General features: G+C 41.9%; 1 protein-coding gene across 1 annotated transcript; it reads right to left on the bottom strand.

The window, feature by feature from the left end:
• Positions 1-2,996: 2,996 nt before the first annotated feature.
• LOC26526251 (1,5-anhydro-D-fructose reductase) lies at positions 2,997-4,499 on the bottom strand. The gene is made up of 5 exons (XM_015153138.2): positions 4,262-4,499; positions 4,034-4,201; positions 3,813-3,982; positions 3,413-3,755; positions 2,997-3,354 (listed from the first exon to the last, which is right to left on the bottom strand). The coding sequence occupies exons 1-5, from the start codon at positions 4,433-4,435 to the stop codon at positions 3,055-3,057; spliced, it is 1,155 nt and encodes a 384-aa protein (XP_015008624.2). The 5' UTR covers positions 4,436-4,499; the 3' UTR covers positions 2,997-3,054.
• Positions 4,500-21,228: the final 16,729 nt, after the last annotated feature.

Genomic DNA, 21,228 nt, shown 5'->3' with positions numbered 1-21,228 from the left:
AAGATACAAATACCCCCACCCTCACCCCCATGGACGTGCAATCACTTACTACACTAACAAATCGCGTAGAAAATTTAGAAAAGAAATTAGACATTCTAATGGACAACCAAGATCACGGAGGTATAAAAATAAACACTAAATAACAAATTAACAGCAACTTACATATATTTAACAAAGTTTCTCAAACAACTTAATTCATACAAAGGAGGGGATTTAAATTATAAAACAAAATACTTAAAGTTAACAATCCAGACGAACGCGACTGCTGCTCTACTCCCATTTGACACGGCGTTACAAGACAAGGCCCTAGCCCGGCCCTGTTCTCCCAAGATTGGGCATCTTGACTGCAGCAGTCTGCTCCTTGCAACTAAACCTGAAAATTAATGAAAACAAAAATCAATATATAACTCAAAACACCCGTAATTTCATAATCCTCTACCTGAAACCTCTGCTGATAGACAATCCCAAGAGTCCTTAAACCATCTCGGCGATTTCTCTCACACGTTATTGACTATACCCAGCGCACTATTGGCCGGTAAACTCCCGTCCTGCAAAAATAGAATGAGCTTTGTGACCCATTAAGCTGAATTAAAATTCTCACCAAAAATATCAGCCACCCAAAAGAAAAGAAAATAAATTAAAAACTAAATCTTAATACTGACTACTGCCTCTACTACTTACACTGAAAGTGGAGCTCCCACTGCAGATCTGCTCGCCGGGCCCTGCTCGATCAGACCGCTGCATCCTGGCGACAGCATGCTGCAGGGGACCCACCCAGGCCGACTTCCTTGCCACAGGATGGAGATTGAGTATCTAAAATACTCAAATTAGTCAAAAAACAAATTAGGAAAATAACAGCCACTTCTCTAATTCCAAGCTCATCCTTTCCACGGCCTTGGGCGGTGTGATTACTACATTCAATTCCTATGCACAGCCACCACTTGCTAAAAAGAAAGAAATTTAAAACGATAATCAAAACACCCGCAAATAATTATAAATAATACTCACCCAATTTGTTTGCATTCACTTCCATATTCTGTCGACGCGGCGGCCAACGTCAACTAATTCGTGGTCTGGCGGCTCCAAGCTACCGCACCCGGCGCGGCGCGCGGCGGCCACGTAATGCAGCGGCCCAGACAGCGCTCAGGGACTCACTGTGGGGACCTGGTCTGGCGGCTCCAAGTTGCCACAGGAAAACTCTCCTTCAGGCGGGGGTACCTGAAATAATAAACAAAAACACAATTGTTAAATCTTTGTAAATTCTTTGCAAAACTCAAAATGTAAACAAACAAGCAAAACTAAAATGTTACCAACTCACGCCAATGTACAAGCAGAAGAAAATACTAACCTAGCATACTTACTTTTCACTAACATTATTGTCCTACTCCAAAACTCACCTCCACAATGTTAAACTCAAAAATGTAAATACTTGTACCTATATATCACAAAACATTGTAATCAGAGGCAAAATAAATTGTGGATACGGTCCAGAAATCATTCTGCTCCGTACCTTCACCATGCAAAGTTAAAAAAATCGGCATGTGGAAACTGTGGTATTCCTCCATCGCGGGTCTTTGTCACATAAATAGTGCAAAAAGTAACTCAGCGCACCTGCGGGACGGCAGCTTACAGACGGATAGGTCCCTTGGAGGAGGCGATGGTGATGCTGCAACTTTTTTCTCCTCCGGCCGTTTGTTTTTGTGGACAACCTGCTGATGGCTGTTCCTCGCTCCAGGTCAATCATCCTGGACCAAGAAACACCGGCGCTTTACCCTAAAGGAAAGAAACATGCATTAGTTTTCCTTTTCCTCACAGATTGTTGTCTCATGAAGTGCTTTGCTGGCAAACTGGCTTGTTTGATGTTAACCTCACCTGACCATATATTCGACGCACTTACGCTTCTCCGGATGTTATGGGGCTGTGCGTCACATTTTCCTCACCTGGACTTGGACCGCGTGCATCAAATTAGGCGGGCTCGGACTGACCAAGGCTACGATATGTTGGCATCCCCGCAGCAACGAGTGGACATCAACACTGGCAACAAGAATTGGCAACACACAATATCACAATTCACAATTACAAATTGACACGTGAGTTTATTTTTCTTCTCCAAAGCGAGTCTTGCTGTTTCCAGAAATTAAAATTAGACCAGACCATTTTATCACTACCGATAAATACACACTCCGATAAACACATACTAAAATTTGCGCTACTATCGATTACCTAATGAGACAAAAAATTGCAGTATTGAATTCTAGTATAAATACTAAAACAACCCGATAATCATCTGGCGGGAAAAATACCAGCAAATTGATTACCGGCTGCGTTCTTTTTGACTTATCGAATATTAATAGCCATACATACTAAAAATACTAAGCAAAATTGCCTTACTATCGACTCTTTAATAAGCCCAATATACCGATTAGAAGTACTCTATTGACTTCTAGTATTAATGCCAGAACAAACCCGATAATCATCTGGCAGGAATAATACTAGCAAATCGAATAGCAGCTGCGTCGTCTATCTAAGATCAATAACCCTCTTACTTTCCCAATTCAGAACTGCAAGTCAGTTCCAAATAAAAATCAGATAAAGGAGCATGCACAGTGCGTACCAAAGGAATAGAAAATCAAAAACACAGCAAAATGGACTGCCAGAACTCAAGCGGAGGATGCGCATCGGTCTTATCCATCTCATCGGACGACGGAAGCAGCTCGTCGTCGCCGCCACCTAAGTACGTCTCAACGCTGTACAACACGCTTATGCTTAATAAAATACTTATAATTTGTAAATACTCTGTTTCCTCTCTTCTCAATACTAAAATTTTTACTGTAAATCACGTTATGTTACTTAAAATTAGGGCATGCATAACTGCTGCCAGAAATCCGAAAAATTTAAATTGCAAAAAATTGTATCTATATATTTTTAAAAAATCAAGAAACAATAAATTGATAGTGGCAGCAGTCGATAAAAATATTAAAAAAAAAACTAGTTTTATCGACTTATCACTACATGCTTATATGTATTTTTCAAGTTTTAATTTAAGCTAATTTTTCATTCATCATTCGCATTATCTTCCTTTTCTTCATCGTCTTCATTAAAATTGTAGGGCAATTTCGTTTCTTCAATCTGAGCCACTTTAGTTTCAGACTTTTCACTGTTTTCATTTAAAAGTTCAAAGGGGTAGAACATATGATCTTTGACAATTTCGTATTTTACTATTCGGCCCTTAGGTTTTATACCACGCAGTAACCGAGTATCCGCATCATCTAGTTTAAAATCAAAAATATTTAAGTTTTCTTTTATATGTAAGGGGTTTGCAGCTTTTGGTATTGGAACTACTCCGTAATCAATCTACAAAAACAGCGCTTTTAATAATAGTGATTAAGACATATTAAATTATAAATACTACCAAATATCTAAGGACAATTTGTCCCGCAGAACGCTTGTACTTCTTAACTAATCGTTTCATACCTTCCGAAAAGAAATACACTGGGCAATGATTTTCTCGGTTTGGTTGACCAAGAGGTGAAAAGGCTGTCACAATAATTCCGTTATAGCGGCAATAATCAACCAAATCCTTTTGTAAAAAGCCTGGCCAGATCTCAACTTGATTAACTACTGGCTTAGATGAGCTACACTGAATTAACCGTTGAATCTGTTCCATATTGAAGTTTGATAACCCAATACTGCGAACCATTCCCAGTTTAACTAGTTCTTCCATTGCTCGCCAAGTATCTAAATAGTCGATTTCACTTTACATAAGGAATAAGTACCTTCATATTTTTCCCATATTTGTAATACATACTTACACAGTTTGTATTTGATCACCTGACATTGGCCTGAGAATTTCATCGCACACGTGTCTGTAGCCCACTGGAAAATGCATTAGATATAAATCAATGTAACTAAAGCCGAGCAACTCAAGTTGTTTTTGGCATATACGGCGGACATCTCTTGGATCATGGTGAGTATTCCATAGCTACAAAAATTTCTTTGTAATTTCTTGTGCAATAATAAATGTACGAGTTACCTTGGTTGTCAAAAATATATTCTCTCTGGATATATTTCCCATTTTAACTTGAGTGCGAAGAGCTTCCCCAACCTCTTTCTCGTTCTCATAATAATATGCAGTATCGAAATGTCGAAAACCAGTCTCAATGGCACAATGAACCGCTTTAGAGCACTGGTATCCCCGAAGCTGTAAAAAAGTAGTAAGTTTTGTGATTAATCAAAAAGAATAGTAATAAATAAATATTGCCTTGTAAGTTCCAAATCCCAAGACAGGCATTTCGTGACCACTACTGAGCCTCACTTTTGGGGCCATTAGCAAAGCCTTTTCTCCACATGGTGAACTCTTATTGCCACCAAGTATCACTGCAACTTTAGAATTATCTTCGACACTGGTTGTGGTCAAAAAGTGTGCTGGAATCATTACTGAAGTAATATTTACAAGTTCTATATTAAAATTCTTAAAAGCTAAAAGAGCTTTGGGTTGATTTTTTATGCTCAGCTTACTAGTCCTTTAAACAAAACTTAACATAAATACTGGATGTATAAATTGACTAAAAAGGTGCTGGATTGGTTTAAGACCAGATTCACCCAATGTCATGAACAATCGGGGTTTTCGGCAAAATTAATTTTGAAATAAAATGTTGTTCTACGCCGTAAGCATCTATCGTTAACGATAGATTTTTTCTAGCCGAAAGGAGCCACCTGACCATCGTACAGATCCAAGCATAGAATCCTTATAGTGAGTGTGATATAAGCACATTTTGGTTTTCGACTTTCGATTTCTCAAATTGCATACTCATGCCGTAAAAAGCATATAACGCTCAATATTTATTATATGAACATTTTCATTACAAACTTCCATACAGCTCCACGAGCCTGGACGTACATATAAAGTGATACATTAAACTATATACAAAATGTATATTTTTGTGGCCAAAAACACATTTCTCAAAAGTACTTAGTACTTTTGAGGAAGTCATTGAGTCAATAAACCAGATTTACTTTATTTTACTTTGCAGAAATTTTAAAAAAGTCTTGCACAGGTGTGATATCAGTTCTTTATAAAACAGCTGTAAGAGAGGGTCCTGCCGACTTGAGCTTGTTTTTGAATACCATAATCGCTTTAAAAGCAATAAAAAAGACACTACGCTAAGTTGTTAATAATGGTATCGAAGTACAATGGTATTGTACTATATTCCGTACGGCCGGTCTGGCCCAAGGCGCTCAAATGTCCCGTTAGTTCACGGTTCGTCCTTTTTGTGCTTGTCCAAAGTTCACATCGTTAACGTTCGACCTCTGTGCCCTTTGCCGCCTCGAGACTAAGCCTAAGCGTGGATTAATTCACAGTATCTCCGCTTTGCCGGTGTCCAAGATCCTAATGTTGATCTTGTCCTGTTTGACCTTGCTGCCCTTGACTCATCCCGCATTCCAGCCTTTTTCGCTGACTTTACTGGTGGACAAGTGGGAGCAGATTGAAGTGTGCCACAAGCCTCCACAATTTATTTTGCCTCTGATTAACTTAACTTAAAACGATAATCAACACACCCGCAAATAATCGTAAACAATACTCACCCAAATTGGTTGCATGCACATCCTTCCATCAAGGCTAAAATCATTCCAAATCATAATTAGTTCCTGTAGACCTAAAAAGAAAAGAAAACAAAAAATTAAAATATAAATCAAAACACCTGCAAACAGTGGTGGCCTACTACTGCCAGCAAGTGCAGAAATTTCGACTCACACTGAAATTGGAGCTCCCACTGCAGGATGAAGACTGAATATCTAGAAAAAATAATCAAATCAGTCAAAAACAAATTAGAAAAATAATCAGCCACTTATCTAATTCCAAGCTCATCCTTTCCATGTCCTTGATCAGGGTGACGGCTACACCCAATTCATATGCACAGCCACCACTTGCTAAAAGGAAAGGAATTAGGAACTTAAAACGATAATCAAGACACCCACAATCTATTGTAAATAATACTCACTCAATGTTCTATGCATTTCATATCCTGTCGACGCGACGGCCCACGTCAACAAATTCCTGGCCTGGCGGCTCCAAGCTACCGCTCCAGGTGCAGCGTCCACGTAATGCAGCGGCCCAGACAGCGCTCAGAGACTCACTGTGGGGAGACGTTTCCCCACCCACAAGCACACCGCCAGCAACGCTGACTGATCCACAGGTTGCCGGTGGCGGTAACTCGTGGCAGCAGTAATCAGGCCCTCCAGTACTGCTGCGGCGGCCCACGACATCGGAGCCTGGGCCTGCGGCTCCAAAAAGCCACTTCAGGCGAAGTGAACACAGGACGCGGAGTCTCAGACAGCATCCAAGGACTGACGAAGGCGAGGAAAGCAGATTTCTCCCCCGACGATAACCCACGAAGCCACCAGCGACTAGGCGCTCCCGTCCTTCAGGCGGGGTGTCTGAAGTAATGAACAAAAACAAAATTGTTAACTCTTTGTAAATTTTTGTAAACCTAGAAATGTAAACAAACAAACAAGCAAAACAATGTTACCAATCTACGCCAATGTACAAACAATAACCTAGCATAATCACATTTTTACTAACATAATTGCCCAACTCCAAAACTCACCTCCACAATGTTAAACTCAACTATGTAAATTCTTGTACCTATATATTACATGTTTTTTTAATCACAGGCAAATAAATTGTGGATACAGTTCAGAATAAATTGATTCTGCTCCGTACCTCCACAATGCAAAGTTAAAAAACTATCACCATGCTAAGTTAAAAAATATAAATAAATAAATTAATAAATAAATAAAAAAATAAATAAATTAAATTAAATAAATAAACCAGTTTAAATGTGAAAAACAGTCAAAGTCTTATCACAAACACTCAAACGCAAAAGAATTCAACCGCGAAAATTCGGCATCACCCACATAAAAAAAGAAAGCTGCAACATAACTAAAAGGAGAAGAGGTGCTATAAACTGGAGAGAGAGGAAAACTGCTACCAGCGAAATTACATAGGAGACAGGGAGGCGACACAAAACGGAGACGACTCAACTCGAGGACCCGCTACAAACGCCAGGGTACGACCCCATTCTATCTTGATATCTCACCAATGTCACAAGGCTCAGAAAACTCCCAAATAAGCGTCACCATTTCAGACCTAAAGAAATTGCTTTCGCGGTCAAAAATTAAAAGCATAAAAAACCCTCCCAAAACCGACACTGCCACGAACGTAGCCCGAAGAGAGAACCTATCAGCCATTGCCTCTCACTAATACAGCCGCAGCAACTAATACGGATGCAGATGGTAAAGGCGGCTTAAGGTACAACGCTTGGGGGATATTCCCCACACTGTCACACAGAGACAACAGCATGGAGAAAAACCTCAGCACTTCCACCAAGATCGGCGCTCACGATATTTCCCCTCACTCTCACACACATATACACACAAACATGGCTACCAACTCAAACCTAGATAGCCACTCTTATTGTCCCTCTCTTAACTACACAGACGCACGCTATAATAAAGCAAATATAATTGACCATAAAGAGAAAACCTCCTCACAAATACAACTAGACAAAAGTAGGGACAAAAATCAAGGGGAAATCCAACAAACAATTACAACTCGCAGCGCTTATTTGCCGAGTTTAAATCCAAAACCGGATATTTCTAAACTAAGTCTAAAACAGAAAAACCACACAGCCCGCAGAAACTTCCAGGAAGACAAGCGTTTCCCCAAGTTCTAGCTGGAACCAACCACTGTGAAATGCCACACACCGGCACAACACCTGTAATGAAAAATCCCGGGAAAAGGACAAATAGGGACCTTGACTACTCAAATATTAAAACGCCTAGCAAAAGGGTCTGTGGACTTACTACTACCAAGTCTGTTAGTAAATTCCCTCCCCTTATTCCACATGTATTTAAAAGCAAAACAGCGCGATCAGTAGTGGAGGAAACCAGATCCAATCCGGAACACCCACCCACCGCACCCCCATGCCAAAATGTTGCTCCTGCCTGCGACCCTCTGGCGCCATCTGGGAATGTCTCCCCACCCACGCAGCGTCCTGCCGACAGCCTGCACCCTTGGCAAGTAGTGCCCCGCAGCAGACGGCCACCCCCCATCCTAGTTGAAAATGTCAACTAAATAGTGCCGCTGCTGGAAAAATTAAACTACACAGCAGGGGTGTCTAAACATGTGTTTAGACATGATAAGTAGACAAACTATAAATATGTTCTATTTAAGGGCTGCAATAAACATGTCACGGGACAGCATAAGTGGCAACTACAGATAAGTACGATTGCAGTGGTCTATTGCCGAAGTGTCAAGAGATATGATCACGCGGTAGGTGATTAGCGCCGTCCTATGACGGCCTATGCCACAAACATAGATTTAAGATAAATCTCAGCTGCATTGACCAACGCAGACTGCAGCGTCTTACAAGCGCTGCATTATATAATTAGATAATAAGAACCTATGTAAGAATGAATAAAAGACGAAGCCCTCGCAGTAGCGAGTCAGTTAGATTCAAACACCCGAATTGAACTCATTAAGTGTACGCATTAGTTTATAGTGTGAACATTTTGGTCCTTCGAGAAATTCTGTTGTTTTCCCCCACCAGTGGTAAGAAACACAAAAAAAAAAAAAAAACCAGCGCTTCAAAGTAAAAAGAGCAAGGTTATTCGAGTGATTCTGTTGTTGTAAACCCACCAGTGGTAAGAAACACAGAATAAAAGACCACGCCTTAAAGTACTAGGACTATAAGGTGAAACATTGTGTTCTTGCTTTTCCTTGGCTGATCAATCAGCTGTGAGGCGAGGCACAGCTAGGTCAACTGGGCGACCAATCAAAAAATCCTCCAGCGGATCACGCCAAAGAATACAAGCAGAAAGCACAAAAAAGTCACAGTGATTGTTTTCCCAAGATGTTGTCGGAAAGATCTGTGAAATTGATGCAAGACCAAGGAGAGCTGCAGGATAAAATACTGCATGCAATCAAGGAAAAGGCATCTATACCAGTAATAGAAGCATTGGTAGTCCGATTTATTACTAACAACAATGCGCTGGTAAAATTGGGAGTTGGCGATCATCAATATTTTAATGATAAGATATTTATTAAAACTATGGATGCTGTCAAGGCCTACAAGGAGTCGCAATTAAAGGTAGAAACACTTGAAGAAATAAATATACTAAGTGGATCAAAATTATCTGATACCGCATCAGATCGGAGCTCCAGTCCAGTTGATAATTTGGTTCAACTGGTGGAGAGAAGAGCGGACAGGGTGAGGCAACAGATGAGCCTAATCTACGAAACCCTAGATAGTTCAAGTGAGATTGAACTAGTCAAGCAGCTGGCGATAATGAAAAGTCATTGGTCCTACGTAACGGACGCACTGACATTGCTTGAAAACAAGTATGACAGAACTGTCTTTGATCAAGATGAGGCAGACATTCTGCAATCTGAAGTTGCCGCACTAGAGATGGTACTTCAGAGGAAGTTGGAACAGCTCAAAAGTTCCAACTACGACGTGCCAGAACTCCCAAAAGTGGACCCTCCAACGTTCAATGGAAATGCGAAGGAATGGCCAACATTTTACGAGCTGTTCTCTGAACTAATAGACAGCATGAAGGATCTCAGCAACACAAGGAAGCTGGGATATTTAAGAGCCTGCTTAAAAGGAGAAGCTCAAATGGTGGTTAGCCATTTAATAACGGGATCAGCAGCTAGCTATGCAGCAGCGTGGGAGCTTATCTGCAAACGCTATGAGAATAGCAGAAAAATATTCTCCCAACACTTCAATAAATTAATGGAACTGGAGTGCTTGCTGCCCCATGATGAGAAAAATTTAGGGAAGTTTTTGGATACTGCGGTTGAAAGCATATTCATCATAAAGCAAAAAGGAAAAATAGGAAGCTCTGCTGACGTAATTTTAGCAGAAATTCTGCTGCGGAAATTTTCGCCAGAAGCCTTGCAGCTGTATGAACAGCATGTAAAAAAGGCAAGAGCTATTCAGTCCTTACAAGATGTACTGGAGTTTATTGAGCAACAATACAACTCAGTAAACGCCATTACCAAAAATACCGCTCAGCTTGCTACAAGAAAAGTGAAAGTTAGATCGTGTGCCTTTTGCTCTAAGGATGGCCACGATATGATAAAGTGTCTCAAATTCAGAGCACAATCAATCGAAAAAAGAAAAGAATTCGTTCAAAAGAACAACATGTGCTTTAGATGCTTTGGAAAGCATAATGCTATCGACTGCAGAAAGGAAATTACATGCAATCGATCCTCCAAAAGACACAACAGCCTTCTGCATGAAGACACAAAACGCAGTATCAACAGCAATAGCCTTAAGCAAGGCCAAGACACACTATTGGCTACAGCTGTTGTTTTAGTGAAAATCAAAGCTGGAGGTTACAACGAGTTGAGGGCGCTTATTGACGGTGGATCCCAGAAGACGCTGATTTCAGAGGAAGCAGCACAAATATTAAGGATTCCCAGAGTAAGGAGTACTATAGAGGTCGAAAGTATCTCCCAGACTACTCAACTATCAAAAAATAGTTTCCACCTGACGATCAAACCAAAAATTCCAAGCAGCTTCAAAGCATCAACGGAAGCATTGGTTTTACCAACACTCCATAGAGCCCTTCCCAGCAAAAAGTTTGATATTGATATCAACAAAGAGTGGAAGGGCTACAGGCTAGCAGATCCACGATTCAACGAGCCAAGCAGAATTGACATAGTGATAGGTGTGGATCTATTTCCCCTGATTATAATAGAGAAAATAAAAACCGTGAATGGAATCTTGGGACAAAAAACCAAATTTGGATGGATTTTGATTGATTTTGATGGATTGTGTCCGGAAATATATCTCGAGCAGCAAAGCAAAAAATTATAAGTGTCACTATAAAAATAAATCAAAACGACCTGGAACGCTTTTGGGAATTGGAAGATGAAACCGATGAGACGATTACAGACAATGCAGAATGCGAAAGAAAATTCCAGGAAACAACTGTCATCAACGAGGAAGGCAGATTTGTGGTTTCAATTCCATTCCACCAAGAGGCAAAGCTTGGGGACTCTCGCAAACAGGCAATGGCAAGGCTTATGCAAATGGATAAGAAGTTTCAAAGAAACCCAAAGAACTGGGCTGCATACAACGAATTCATGAAAGAATACCTTAAGATGGGACATATGGAATCTGCAAAGACAACGGGTCAAGGTAAATACTATTTACCCCGAAGTCGTGGGTCGTCGCAGCAGCACTGGATGGCCTGGTTCCTGTTGTCACGAGTTGCCGCCATCGGCAACCTGTGGATCGGTCGGTGTTGCTGGCGGTGTGCTTGTGGGTAGGGAAACGTCTCCACACAGAGAGTCCCTGAGCGATGTCTGGGCCGCTGCATTTCTGGCCGCCGCGCCGGGAGCGGCAGCTTGGAGCCGCCGGGCCAGCAATTTGTTGACGTGGGCCGTCGCGTCGACAGGATATGAAATGCATCGAACGAATTAAGTGAGTATTATTTACAATAGATTGTGGGTGTCTTGATTATCGTTTTAAGTTATAATTTTCTTTCTTTTTAGGAAGTGGTGGCTGTGCATAGGAGTTGGATGTAGACGTCACATCGCTCAAGGGCAAGGAAAGGTTGAGCTTGGAATTAGATAAGTGGCTGTTGTGTTTCTAATTTGTTTTTTTGACTAATTTGAATGTTTTTTCTAGATTCTCAGTCTCCATCCTGTGGCAGGGAAATCGGCCTGGGTGGGTCCCCTGCAGCATGCTGTCGCCAGGATGCAGCGATCCAATCGAGCAGGGCCCGGCGAGCAGATCTGCAGTGGGAGCTCCAATTTCAGTGTAAGTGGAGAAGTTTCTGCATTTGCGTGGCAGTAGTCCATGTTGTTTGCCGCCGCAAGACTTAGCTGCAGGGTTGGTTTAGAAACCTTCAGAGTGTCTTGTGGCAAGTTTTCAGTAAAACCTCCTTAATTTTGCAGGTGTTTTGATTTGGATTTTGATTTTATGTTTTCTTTTCTTTTCTTTTCTTTTCAAAACCACACAGAGGAATTGAATGTACTGTAAGAGGGTGGTATTGGCCTTTGAATTATTTTAGCCTTGGTGGTTGGAATTGCGTGCAAACGAATTGGGTGAGTATTATATACAATTATTTGCGGGTGTCTTTGATTTAAGATTTTCAGTCTACTTTGCAGGTCGCGCTGCTCATTTTATTTTTTGCAGGATAGAAGTTAAACAGGCCAATGGTGCGCTGGGCAGGTAGGGGATATTGAGTTTGCTAGTGTTTTGGATTTTATTTTTTTATTATTTTTTTATTTTTATTTTTTTTATTTATTTTCAGGTCTACTGGGACGGGAAAGGCTGTAATGTTGGAGATTGGCTGTTGACTCCACAGTCTCATATGCAGCGGAGAGGGAAGAGATAAGTGTATTATATTGTGTGATAGTTATATTCTATCGGGTTCGTAGTCAGGGGTAGGCTGGCCGAGCATTAGTTCGAGGACTCTCTCTCTCTTGTGACCCTTCCCTCTCTATATAGTTTGTTGTATTTGTTTATTAGGCCCTCGCCCCATCTATCTGGCAGTCCTTTTTCGAGGAGACTTGATGTTGTTTATAAAAATATTAATGCAATCGTTGATGTCTTGGCCAGTGCGAATTTCCGTATTTAGCAGCAGCTTGTCCTTCAGGGCCCTCTTGAAGGTGGTCAGGTTTGTATTTTTTTGGAGAATGTTACTGATTGCTTTATTGCATTGCAAGTTTGTACCGTTAAGATTAAGGATGATTTGAATCGGAAGGTGGTCAGAACTGAGGTCATCGGTGGAGAAAGTTCTTAGGATTTGTCTTCGTAAGCCCTTACAGATAGCAAAATCCAGGACTGAGGGTTGCTTTCTTTTGTCGAAGGGGAAGTCGGTGGCGACTACGTCAAGATTTTTCCTGGCTTGGATTGCTTATGACAGGGCCCTACCTCTTGCGCAGGATGAATAGTTGCCCCAGTATCTATGTTTGCTGTTCCAGTCGCCTCCGAGAATGAGTGTGGAGGTGCCTCCCAGTAGCGTCTCAAAATGGTAGAAAAGCTTCTGGAAATTGTCACTTGTGGACTGGCGGGCAGTAGATTGGAGCTCTGTTTCAATGGGCATGTGTAGGCATGTGTGGCGAACATTTTGGTTTATTATGGTGGCCGTGCCGCCTTTCCTGGAGGAGGTGGGATTCTGGGCCAGGTAAGTGTGGAAGCCTTTGAAGTTTAGGTCGTTTGAGTTACGCTCTAACTTGGTTTCGACTACAAGCATTATATGTAACCCTTCTTTCCTAATAAATGCCTCGAGTTCGTCCTTTTTGCCTGTGACTCGACATGCATTCCAGTACCCAATCTTTAGGGTATTGGAAGTTTGAATATTGTTTGGGCCTGGGGTCATCTTAGTGTGTTTTTTTCTTTTACTTTTGGAGATTTAATACTAGTTTAAGTTTAGGGCAGTTGTTGGGAGTTCCGGAGGTAGTGCGGGTAGGTGTGGTCGGTTAAGTTTTGTTTATTTTTGACTTCTATGAATTTGGTTAAAAAGTTCATCAGTATGTCTATTTTGTAATGCTTTCTACACGATTTTTTAAGTTGGTAGTCAACGGAGTCAACGGCGGAGCTTGCTTTTACAATTGGTTGCGCATCCATGGGGGTGGGGGTATCTTCTGCAATAATTCTGGGCTTCAGGTAGGCTCTGGCAGCTAGGCTGGTTGTTGGTGGACTTTCTTGCATGTGAGATGTCCGTTTGATCGGCAGGTCCTGGGCTTCTTGCGTTTTCCTTTCGATTTTGAGACGCTCTTGGAATTTAGCCAAGTGTCTGGCAGCACATTTTTTTTCCTTGTTTGGCGGCTGTGGCTGTAAGTTGTCATTTTTTTCTTCTTTTTCGGTGTTTTTACGTCACCGATTTAGCCTTTTTTGGATGGCCGCGTCATGTGTGGAGATCCTGGGCTGGTGGGTCGACGCGTCCTTGTTGTTAGCGCGGAATGGGTTGCGCCATTCTCGCCTTGAGGCATCCTGGCGAATGTTTGCTGGGGATTGTCTAGTAAAGGCTTAGGGGGGTCGTTTGTCTTCCCGGAAATTTCGGTAGGCTGTGTGGGTTTCTTTTTTAGACTTAGTTTAGAAATATCCGGTTTGGGATTTAAACTCAGTAAATAAGCGCTGCCAGTTGTAATTTTTAGTTTTTTTTCGCTTTGGTTTTCGTCACTGCTTTTTTTTTTTATTTTTGTATGAGGAGGTTTTCTCCCCATAGTCAATAGAATTGCTTTAATATATCGTGCGTCTGTGTAATTAAGAGAGGGACCATTAGAGCGGCTATCTAGGTTTGAGTTGGTAGCCTTGAGTGAGCGTTAATCTTGGTGGAAGTGCTGAGGTTTTTCTCCATGCTGTTGCCTCTGTGTGGCAGTGTGGGGAATATCCCCAAAGCGTTGTAACTTAAGCCGTCTTTACCATCTGCGTCCGTATTAGTTGCTGCGGCTGTATTAGTGAGAGAGGCAATTGGTATTCTAGGTAAGTATTTGTTAGTGTTAGTGTTTGTACATTGGCGTGAATCGCAGCTTGGAGCCGCCTGGCCAGGAATTTGTTGACGTGGACCGTCGCGTCGACAGGATATGAAATGCATCGAACGAATTGAGTGAGTATTATTTACAATAGATTGTGGGTGTCTTGATTATCGTTTTAAGTTATAATTTCCTTTCTTTTTAGGAAGTGGTGGCTGTGCATAGGAGTTGGATGTAGGCGTCACATCGCTCAAGGGGAAGGAAAGGTTGAGCTTGGAATTAAATAAGTTGCTGTTATGTTTCAATTTGTTTTTTGGCTGATTTGAGTATTTTTTCTAGATTTTCAGTCTCGATTCTGAGGCAGGGAAAACGACCTGGGTGAGTCCCATGCTGCGTGCTGTCGCCAGGATGCAGCGATCTAGTCGAGCAGAGCCCGGCGAGCAGAAGGTGCAGTGGGAGCTCCGATTTCGTGTTAGTAGAAATTTCTGCTCTTGCTGGCAGTAGTCAATGTTGTTTGCCGCCGCAAGACTCAGCTGCAGGGTTGGTTTAGAACCCTTCAGAGTGTCCTGTGGCAGGTTTCCAAGGAGGCCTCTTTGATTTTGCAGGTGTTTTGATTTAGGTTTTAATTTTATGTTTTCTTTTCTTTTCAGGTCCCCAGTAACGAAAGATGAATATAACCTTGGAAAGATTTTAGCCTTGATGATGGGAAGTGCATGCAAACAATTTGGGTGAGTATTGTTTGCGATTATTTGCGGGTGTCTTGATTATCGTTTTAAGTTATAATTTTTCTATCTTTTTAGGATGTGGTGGCTGTGCATAGGAGTTGGATGTAGACGTCACATCACTCAAGGACAAGGAAAGGATGAGCTTGGAATTAGATAAGTGGCTGATTATGTTTCTAATTTGTTTTTGACTGATTTTGCTCTAGCAGCTAGGCTGGTTGTAGGTGGACTTTCTCGTTTGGGAAATGTCTGTTTGATCGGCAGATCCTGTGCCTCGTTAATTTTTCTATTGATTTGGAGATTCACTTGGAATTTGGCCAAATGTCTAGCGGCCTTAGCGGTTGCGGCTTTGAGTTGTCTTTTTTTCCTCCTTCGCCGGTATTTTTTCGCTACCGATTTAGCCTTTATTGGATGGCAACGTCGTGTGAGGATATCCTGGGCTGGTAGGTCCTCGCGTCCTTGTTGTTGGCTCGGAAAGGATTTCGCCATTCTGGCCTTGAGGCTTCCTGGCGAGAATTTGCGGGGGATTAATAATAATAATAATAAAGGCAGTACTGTAGGGCAGTCGTGCTAAATTTTTTCGAGGTATCGGGACCTGTCGTTCGTTTGCCTTAGCGTTTGTTGCTGCGTCCTTGCTTGTTCTTATTTTATTGAAGTCAATATTGTTGACTGCCAGTTTTCTTTTTTCCGCCTTGTGGGCGGGGCAGCCTTTGTAGGCGCTTATGTGTTCGCCAGAGCAGTTTGCACATGATGCGGGGCTCGATCTGGGCTTGATGCATTGATTGGACAAATGGTGCCCAGCGCATTTCATGCACCTTGGCGGCTTCATACAGGTGTTTCTTGTGTGCCTGAAACCCTGGCAATTGAAGCACTGGACTGGCTCCTTTGTCTTATTTTTGCGCTCCACCTCGATATTTTGCACGCCAAGATGCCTTAGCGTGAGGATTTTTTTGTGGCTGCCGTCGATGGTCAAAGAGATCTCCGCAGGATATCTTTTATTTTATTGTAGGCAGAAGCATGGAAATGTCTCTGGCCTGAATCCGGATGCCGTTTCCTGTCGTCGCTTTTGTAGTGAGGCTAGACACCCCTGCAGTGTAGTTTAATTTTTCCAGCAGCGGCACTATTTCGTTGACATTATCAACTAGAATGTGGTCGTCTGCTGCGGGGCACTACTTGCCAAGGGCGCAGGCTGTCGGCAGGACGCTGCGTGGGTGGGGAGACATTCCCAGATGGCGCCTGAGGGTTGCAGGCGGAGCAAAAACGCTTGTCTTCCCGGAAATTTCGGCAGGCTGTGTGGGTTTCTTTTTTAGAGTAAGTTTAGAAATGTCCGGTTTGGGTTTTAAGCTCAGCAGATATGCACTGCGAGTTGTAATATTTTGTTGAGTTTCCCCTTGGTTTTGTCCTTGTTTTTGTCTAATTGTATTTGTGAGGAGGTTTTCTCCCCATAGTCAATAGAATTTGCTTTAATATATCGTGCTTCTGTGTAATTAAGAGCGGGACCATTAGAGCGGCTATCTAGGTTTGAGTTGGTAGCCTTGTTTCTGTGTATTTGTGTGTGAGAGTGAGGGGAAATATCGTGAGCGCCGATCTTGGTGGAAGTGCTGTGGTGCGGAGGGGAAGGCAAAGAGACGCCACCTTTGGCGCCAATGGTATCTCCATTGGTATTGGTGAGCGAGAGGGGGTTTGCTTGGGCATTTTGGGTGTTCTCACTCTCTTTTCCCTTATGTGAAAGGGAATGGGCCATTTTTATGGCGGTTTTGGGAGGGTTTTTTATGCTTTTAATTTTTGACCGCGAAAGCAATTTCTTCAGGTCTAAAATGCTGACGCTTATATGGGAGTTTTCTGAACCTTGTGACATGGGCGAGATATCAAGATAGAATGGGGTAGTACGCAATTCTGGGCTTGATTGAATTGAGGTAATCGAGGTAATCTCGTCTTCAGACGAGTCATCGGAGAATAATATGTTTGCCATGGTGTCAAATTAGATTAGATGATAAGAACCTATGTAAGAATGAATAAAAGGCCATGCCCTCGCAGTAGCGAGTCAGTTAGATTCAAACACCCGAATTGAACTCATTAAGTGTACGCATTAGTTTATAGTGTGAACATTTTGGTCCTTCGAACCGGATTCGACTCTGCAGTTTCCCCCTATATGGTAAGGGATTCAGAGAAAGGCCAGCTCCTTTAAGCATTGCTAAGTTAATCTTGCAGCTAAAGGTAGCAAAAATAATTGACTCTTGTTTCCCCCTACCAAAGGTAAGGAACAGAGTATAAATATAAAAAGCAAAAAGATACAAAAGAATCTTTTATGTTTTTAAATAAAACAAGCACCTTATAGTCTATAGCTAAAGGTTGCTTTGTGTACCATTATAAATTGTGGTAAGGCGTGTTGAGGCCATACATCAGCAATTCTGAATTTTACATTTTGGTCCTTCGAGAAATTCTGATGTTTTCCCCCACCAGTGGTAAGAAACACAGAAGAAAAAAACCAGCGCTTCAAAGTAAAAAGAGCAAGGTTATTCGAGTGATTCTGTTGTTTCCCCCACCAGTGGTATGAAACACAGAATAAAAGACCACGTCTTAAAGTACTAGGACTATAAGGTGAAACGTTGTGTTCTTGCTTTTCCTTGGCTGATCAATCAGCTGTGAGTCGAGGCACAGCTAGGTCAACTGGGCGACCAATCAAAAAATCCTCCAACGGATCACGCCAAAGAATACAAGCAGAAAGCACAAAAAAAGTCACAGTGATTGTTTTCCCAAGATGTTGTCGGAAAGATCTGTGAAATTGATGCGAGACCAAGGAGAGCTGCAGAACAAAATACTGCAAGCAATCAAGGAAAAGGCATCTATACCAGCAATAGAAGCATTGGTAGTTCGATTTACTACTAACAACAATGCGCTGGTAAAATTGGGAGTTGGCGATCATCAATATTTATTAAAACTATGGATGCTGTCAAGGCCTACAAGGAGTCGCAATTAAATGTAGAAACACTTGAAGAAATAAATATACCAAGTGGATCAAAATTATCTGATACCGCATCAGCTCGGAGCTCCAGTCCAGTTGATAATCTGGTTCAACTGGTGGATAGAAGAGCGGACAGGGTGAGGCAACAGATGAGCTTAATCTACGAAACCCTGGATAGTTCAAGTGAGATTGAACTAGTCAAGCAGCTGGCAATGATGAAAAGTCATTGGTCCAACGTGACGGACACACTGAAACTGCTTGAAAACAAGTATGACAGAACTGTCTTTGATCAAGATGAGGCAGACATTCTGCAATCTGAAGTTGCCGCACTAGAGATGGTACTTCAAATGAAGATGGAACAGTTCAAAAGTTCCAACTACGACGTGCCATAACTCCCAAAAGTGGACCTTGCAACGTTCAATGGAAATGCGAAGGAATGGCCAACATTTTACGAGCTGTTCTCTGAACTAATAGACAGCAGGAAGGATTTCAATAACACAAGGAAGCTGGGATATTTAAGAGCCTGCTTAAAAGGAGAAGCTCAAAGGGTGGTTAGCCATTTGATAATGGGATCAGCAGCTAGCTATGCAGCAGCGTGGGAGCTTATCTGCAAACGCTATGAGAATAGCAGAAAAATATTCTCCCAACACTTCAACAAATTAATGGAACTGGAGTTCTTGCTGCCCCATGATGAGAAAAATTTAGGGAAGTTTTTTGATACTGCGACCGAGAGCATATTCATCATAAAGCAAAAAGGAAAAATAGGAAGCTCTGCTGACGTAATTTTAGCAGAAATTCTGCTGCGGAAATTTTCGCCAGAAGCCTTGCAGCTGTATGAACAGCATTTAAAAAAGGCAAGAGCTATACAGTCCTTACAAGATGTACTGGAGTTTATTGAGCAACAATACAACTCAGTAAATGCCATTACCAAAAATACCGCTCAGCTTGCTACAAGAAAAGTGAAAGTTAGATCGTGTGCCTTTTGCTCTAAGGATGGCCACGATATGATAAAGTGTCTCAAATTCAGAGCACAATCAATCGAAAAAAGAACAGCATGTGCTTTAGATGCTTTGGAAAGCATAATGCTATCGACTGCAGAAAGGAAATTACATGCAATCGATGCTCCAAAAGACACAACAGACTTCTGCATGAAGACACAAAACGCAGTATCAACAGCTATAGCTTTAAGCAAGGCCAAGACACACTATTGGCTACAGCTGTTGTTTTAGTGAAAAACAAAGCTGGAGGTTACAACGAGTTGAGGGCGCTTATTGACGGTGGACCCCAGAAGACGCTGATTTCAGAGGCAGCAGCACAAATATTAAGGATTCCCAGAGTAAGGAGTACTATAGAGGTCGAAGATATCTCCCAGACTAATCAATTATCAAACAAAAAATAGTGTCCACCTGACGATCAAACCAAAAATTCCAAGCAGCTTCAAAGCATCAACGGAAGCATTGGTTTTACCAACACTCCATAGAGCCCTTCCCAGCAAAAAGTTTGATATTGATATCAACAAAGAGTGGAAGGGCTACAGGCTAGCAGATCCACGATTCAACGAGCCAAGCAGAATTGACATAGTGATAGGTGTGGATCTATTTCCCCTGATTATGATGGAGAAAATAAAAACCGTGAATGGAATCTTGGGACAAAAAACCAAATTTGGATGGATTGTGTCCGGAAATATAACTCGAGCAGCAAAACAAAAAATTATAAGTGCCACTACAACAATAAATCTAGAGGACCTGGAACGCTTTTGGAAATTGGAAGATGAAGCCGATGAGATTACAGACAATGCAGAATGCGAAAGAAAATTCCAAGAAACAACTGTCATCAACGAGGAAGGCAGATTTGTGGTTTCAATTTCATTCCACCAAGAGGCAAAGCTGGTGGACTCTCGCAAACAGGCAATGGCAAGGCTTATGCAAATGGAAGAGAAGTTTCAAAGAAACCCAAAGAACTGGGCTGCATACAACGAATTCATGAAAGAATACCTTAAGATGGGACATATGGAATCTGCAAAGACAACGGGTCAAGGTAAATACTATTTACCCCATCAAGCAATCATCAGGCCTGGAAGCTTAACTACGAAGTTACGAGTATTTTTTGACGCATCCGCAAAGACGACAAATGGACTAAGCCTAAATGACGTTATTATAGCTGGCCCTAAGATTCAAAAGGATATATTCGATATTCTAATTAAATGGCGCAAGTGGCAATATGTTATGGTAGCTGACATTGAAAAAATGTATCGCCAAATAAAGGTTGCTGAGAAAGACCAAGAATACCAATATATCCTATAGAGAGATGATCCAAAATTGCCGATCAGTGAGTTTAAGTTAACAACCGTAACTTATGGCACCTCGGCAGCACCTTTCTTAGCAGTCCGATGTCTACGAGAGTTGGCAGATCGCTTTTGCCAAGAGGATAGCGTCTTAGCAGAAACAATAAGAGACGACTTTTATATGGATGACCTCAGAACTGGTGGAGACACAGTCAACGAGTGCTATGAACTTCAAAGGAAATTGAGACAAGTAATGGAGAAGGCCGGCATGCATCTGCAAAAATGGGTTGCAAATGACGAACGTATTTTAGCCGACATTCAGAACGACGGTGCTACGGAGAAAATCTACATTGAGGAAAATGAATCGATCAAAACCTTAGGACTCCAATGGGATCCGAAGAAGGATACATTTACGTTTTCGGCAGAAAACCCAATGCTAACACGCATAACAAAGCGGTTAGTGTAATCACAGTTGTCCAGAATTTTCGACCCACTAGGATGGTTGGCACCTGTAACGATTCAAGGCAAATGTTTCATTCAGGAACTGTGGAAGTTACCGATGACTTGGGACGTTGAATTGGAATCCAACTTAGCAAACTGGTGGATGGAATATGCTAAAGGCCTATCAGATTTAGAAGAAATTAGCATTTCACGCTGGACTGGATGCTCCAAAGGTATTATGGAGCTACATGGATTCTGCGATGCATCAGAGAAAGCATTTGCAGCGGCTGTGTATACAAAAGTAGGCGGCAGAGTCACC

Source organism: Drosophila erecta, unplaced genomic scaffold (genome assembly GCF_003286155.1).
Source record: "Drosophila erecta strain 14021-0224.00,06,07 unplaced genomic scaffold, DereRS2 tig00000367-arrow-arrow-pilon, whole genome shotgun sequence".
In the NCBI taxonomy this organism is placed as follows: Eukaryota; Metazoa; Arthropoda; class Insecta; order Diptera; family Drosophilidae; genus Drosophila; species Drosophila erecta.
Note: the sequence above shows the minus strand (reverse complement) of the source record. Positions and strands in the feature narration are given on the sequence as shown.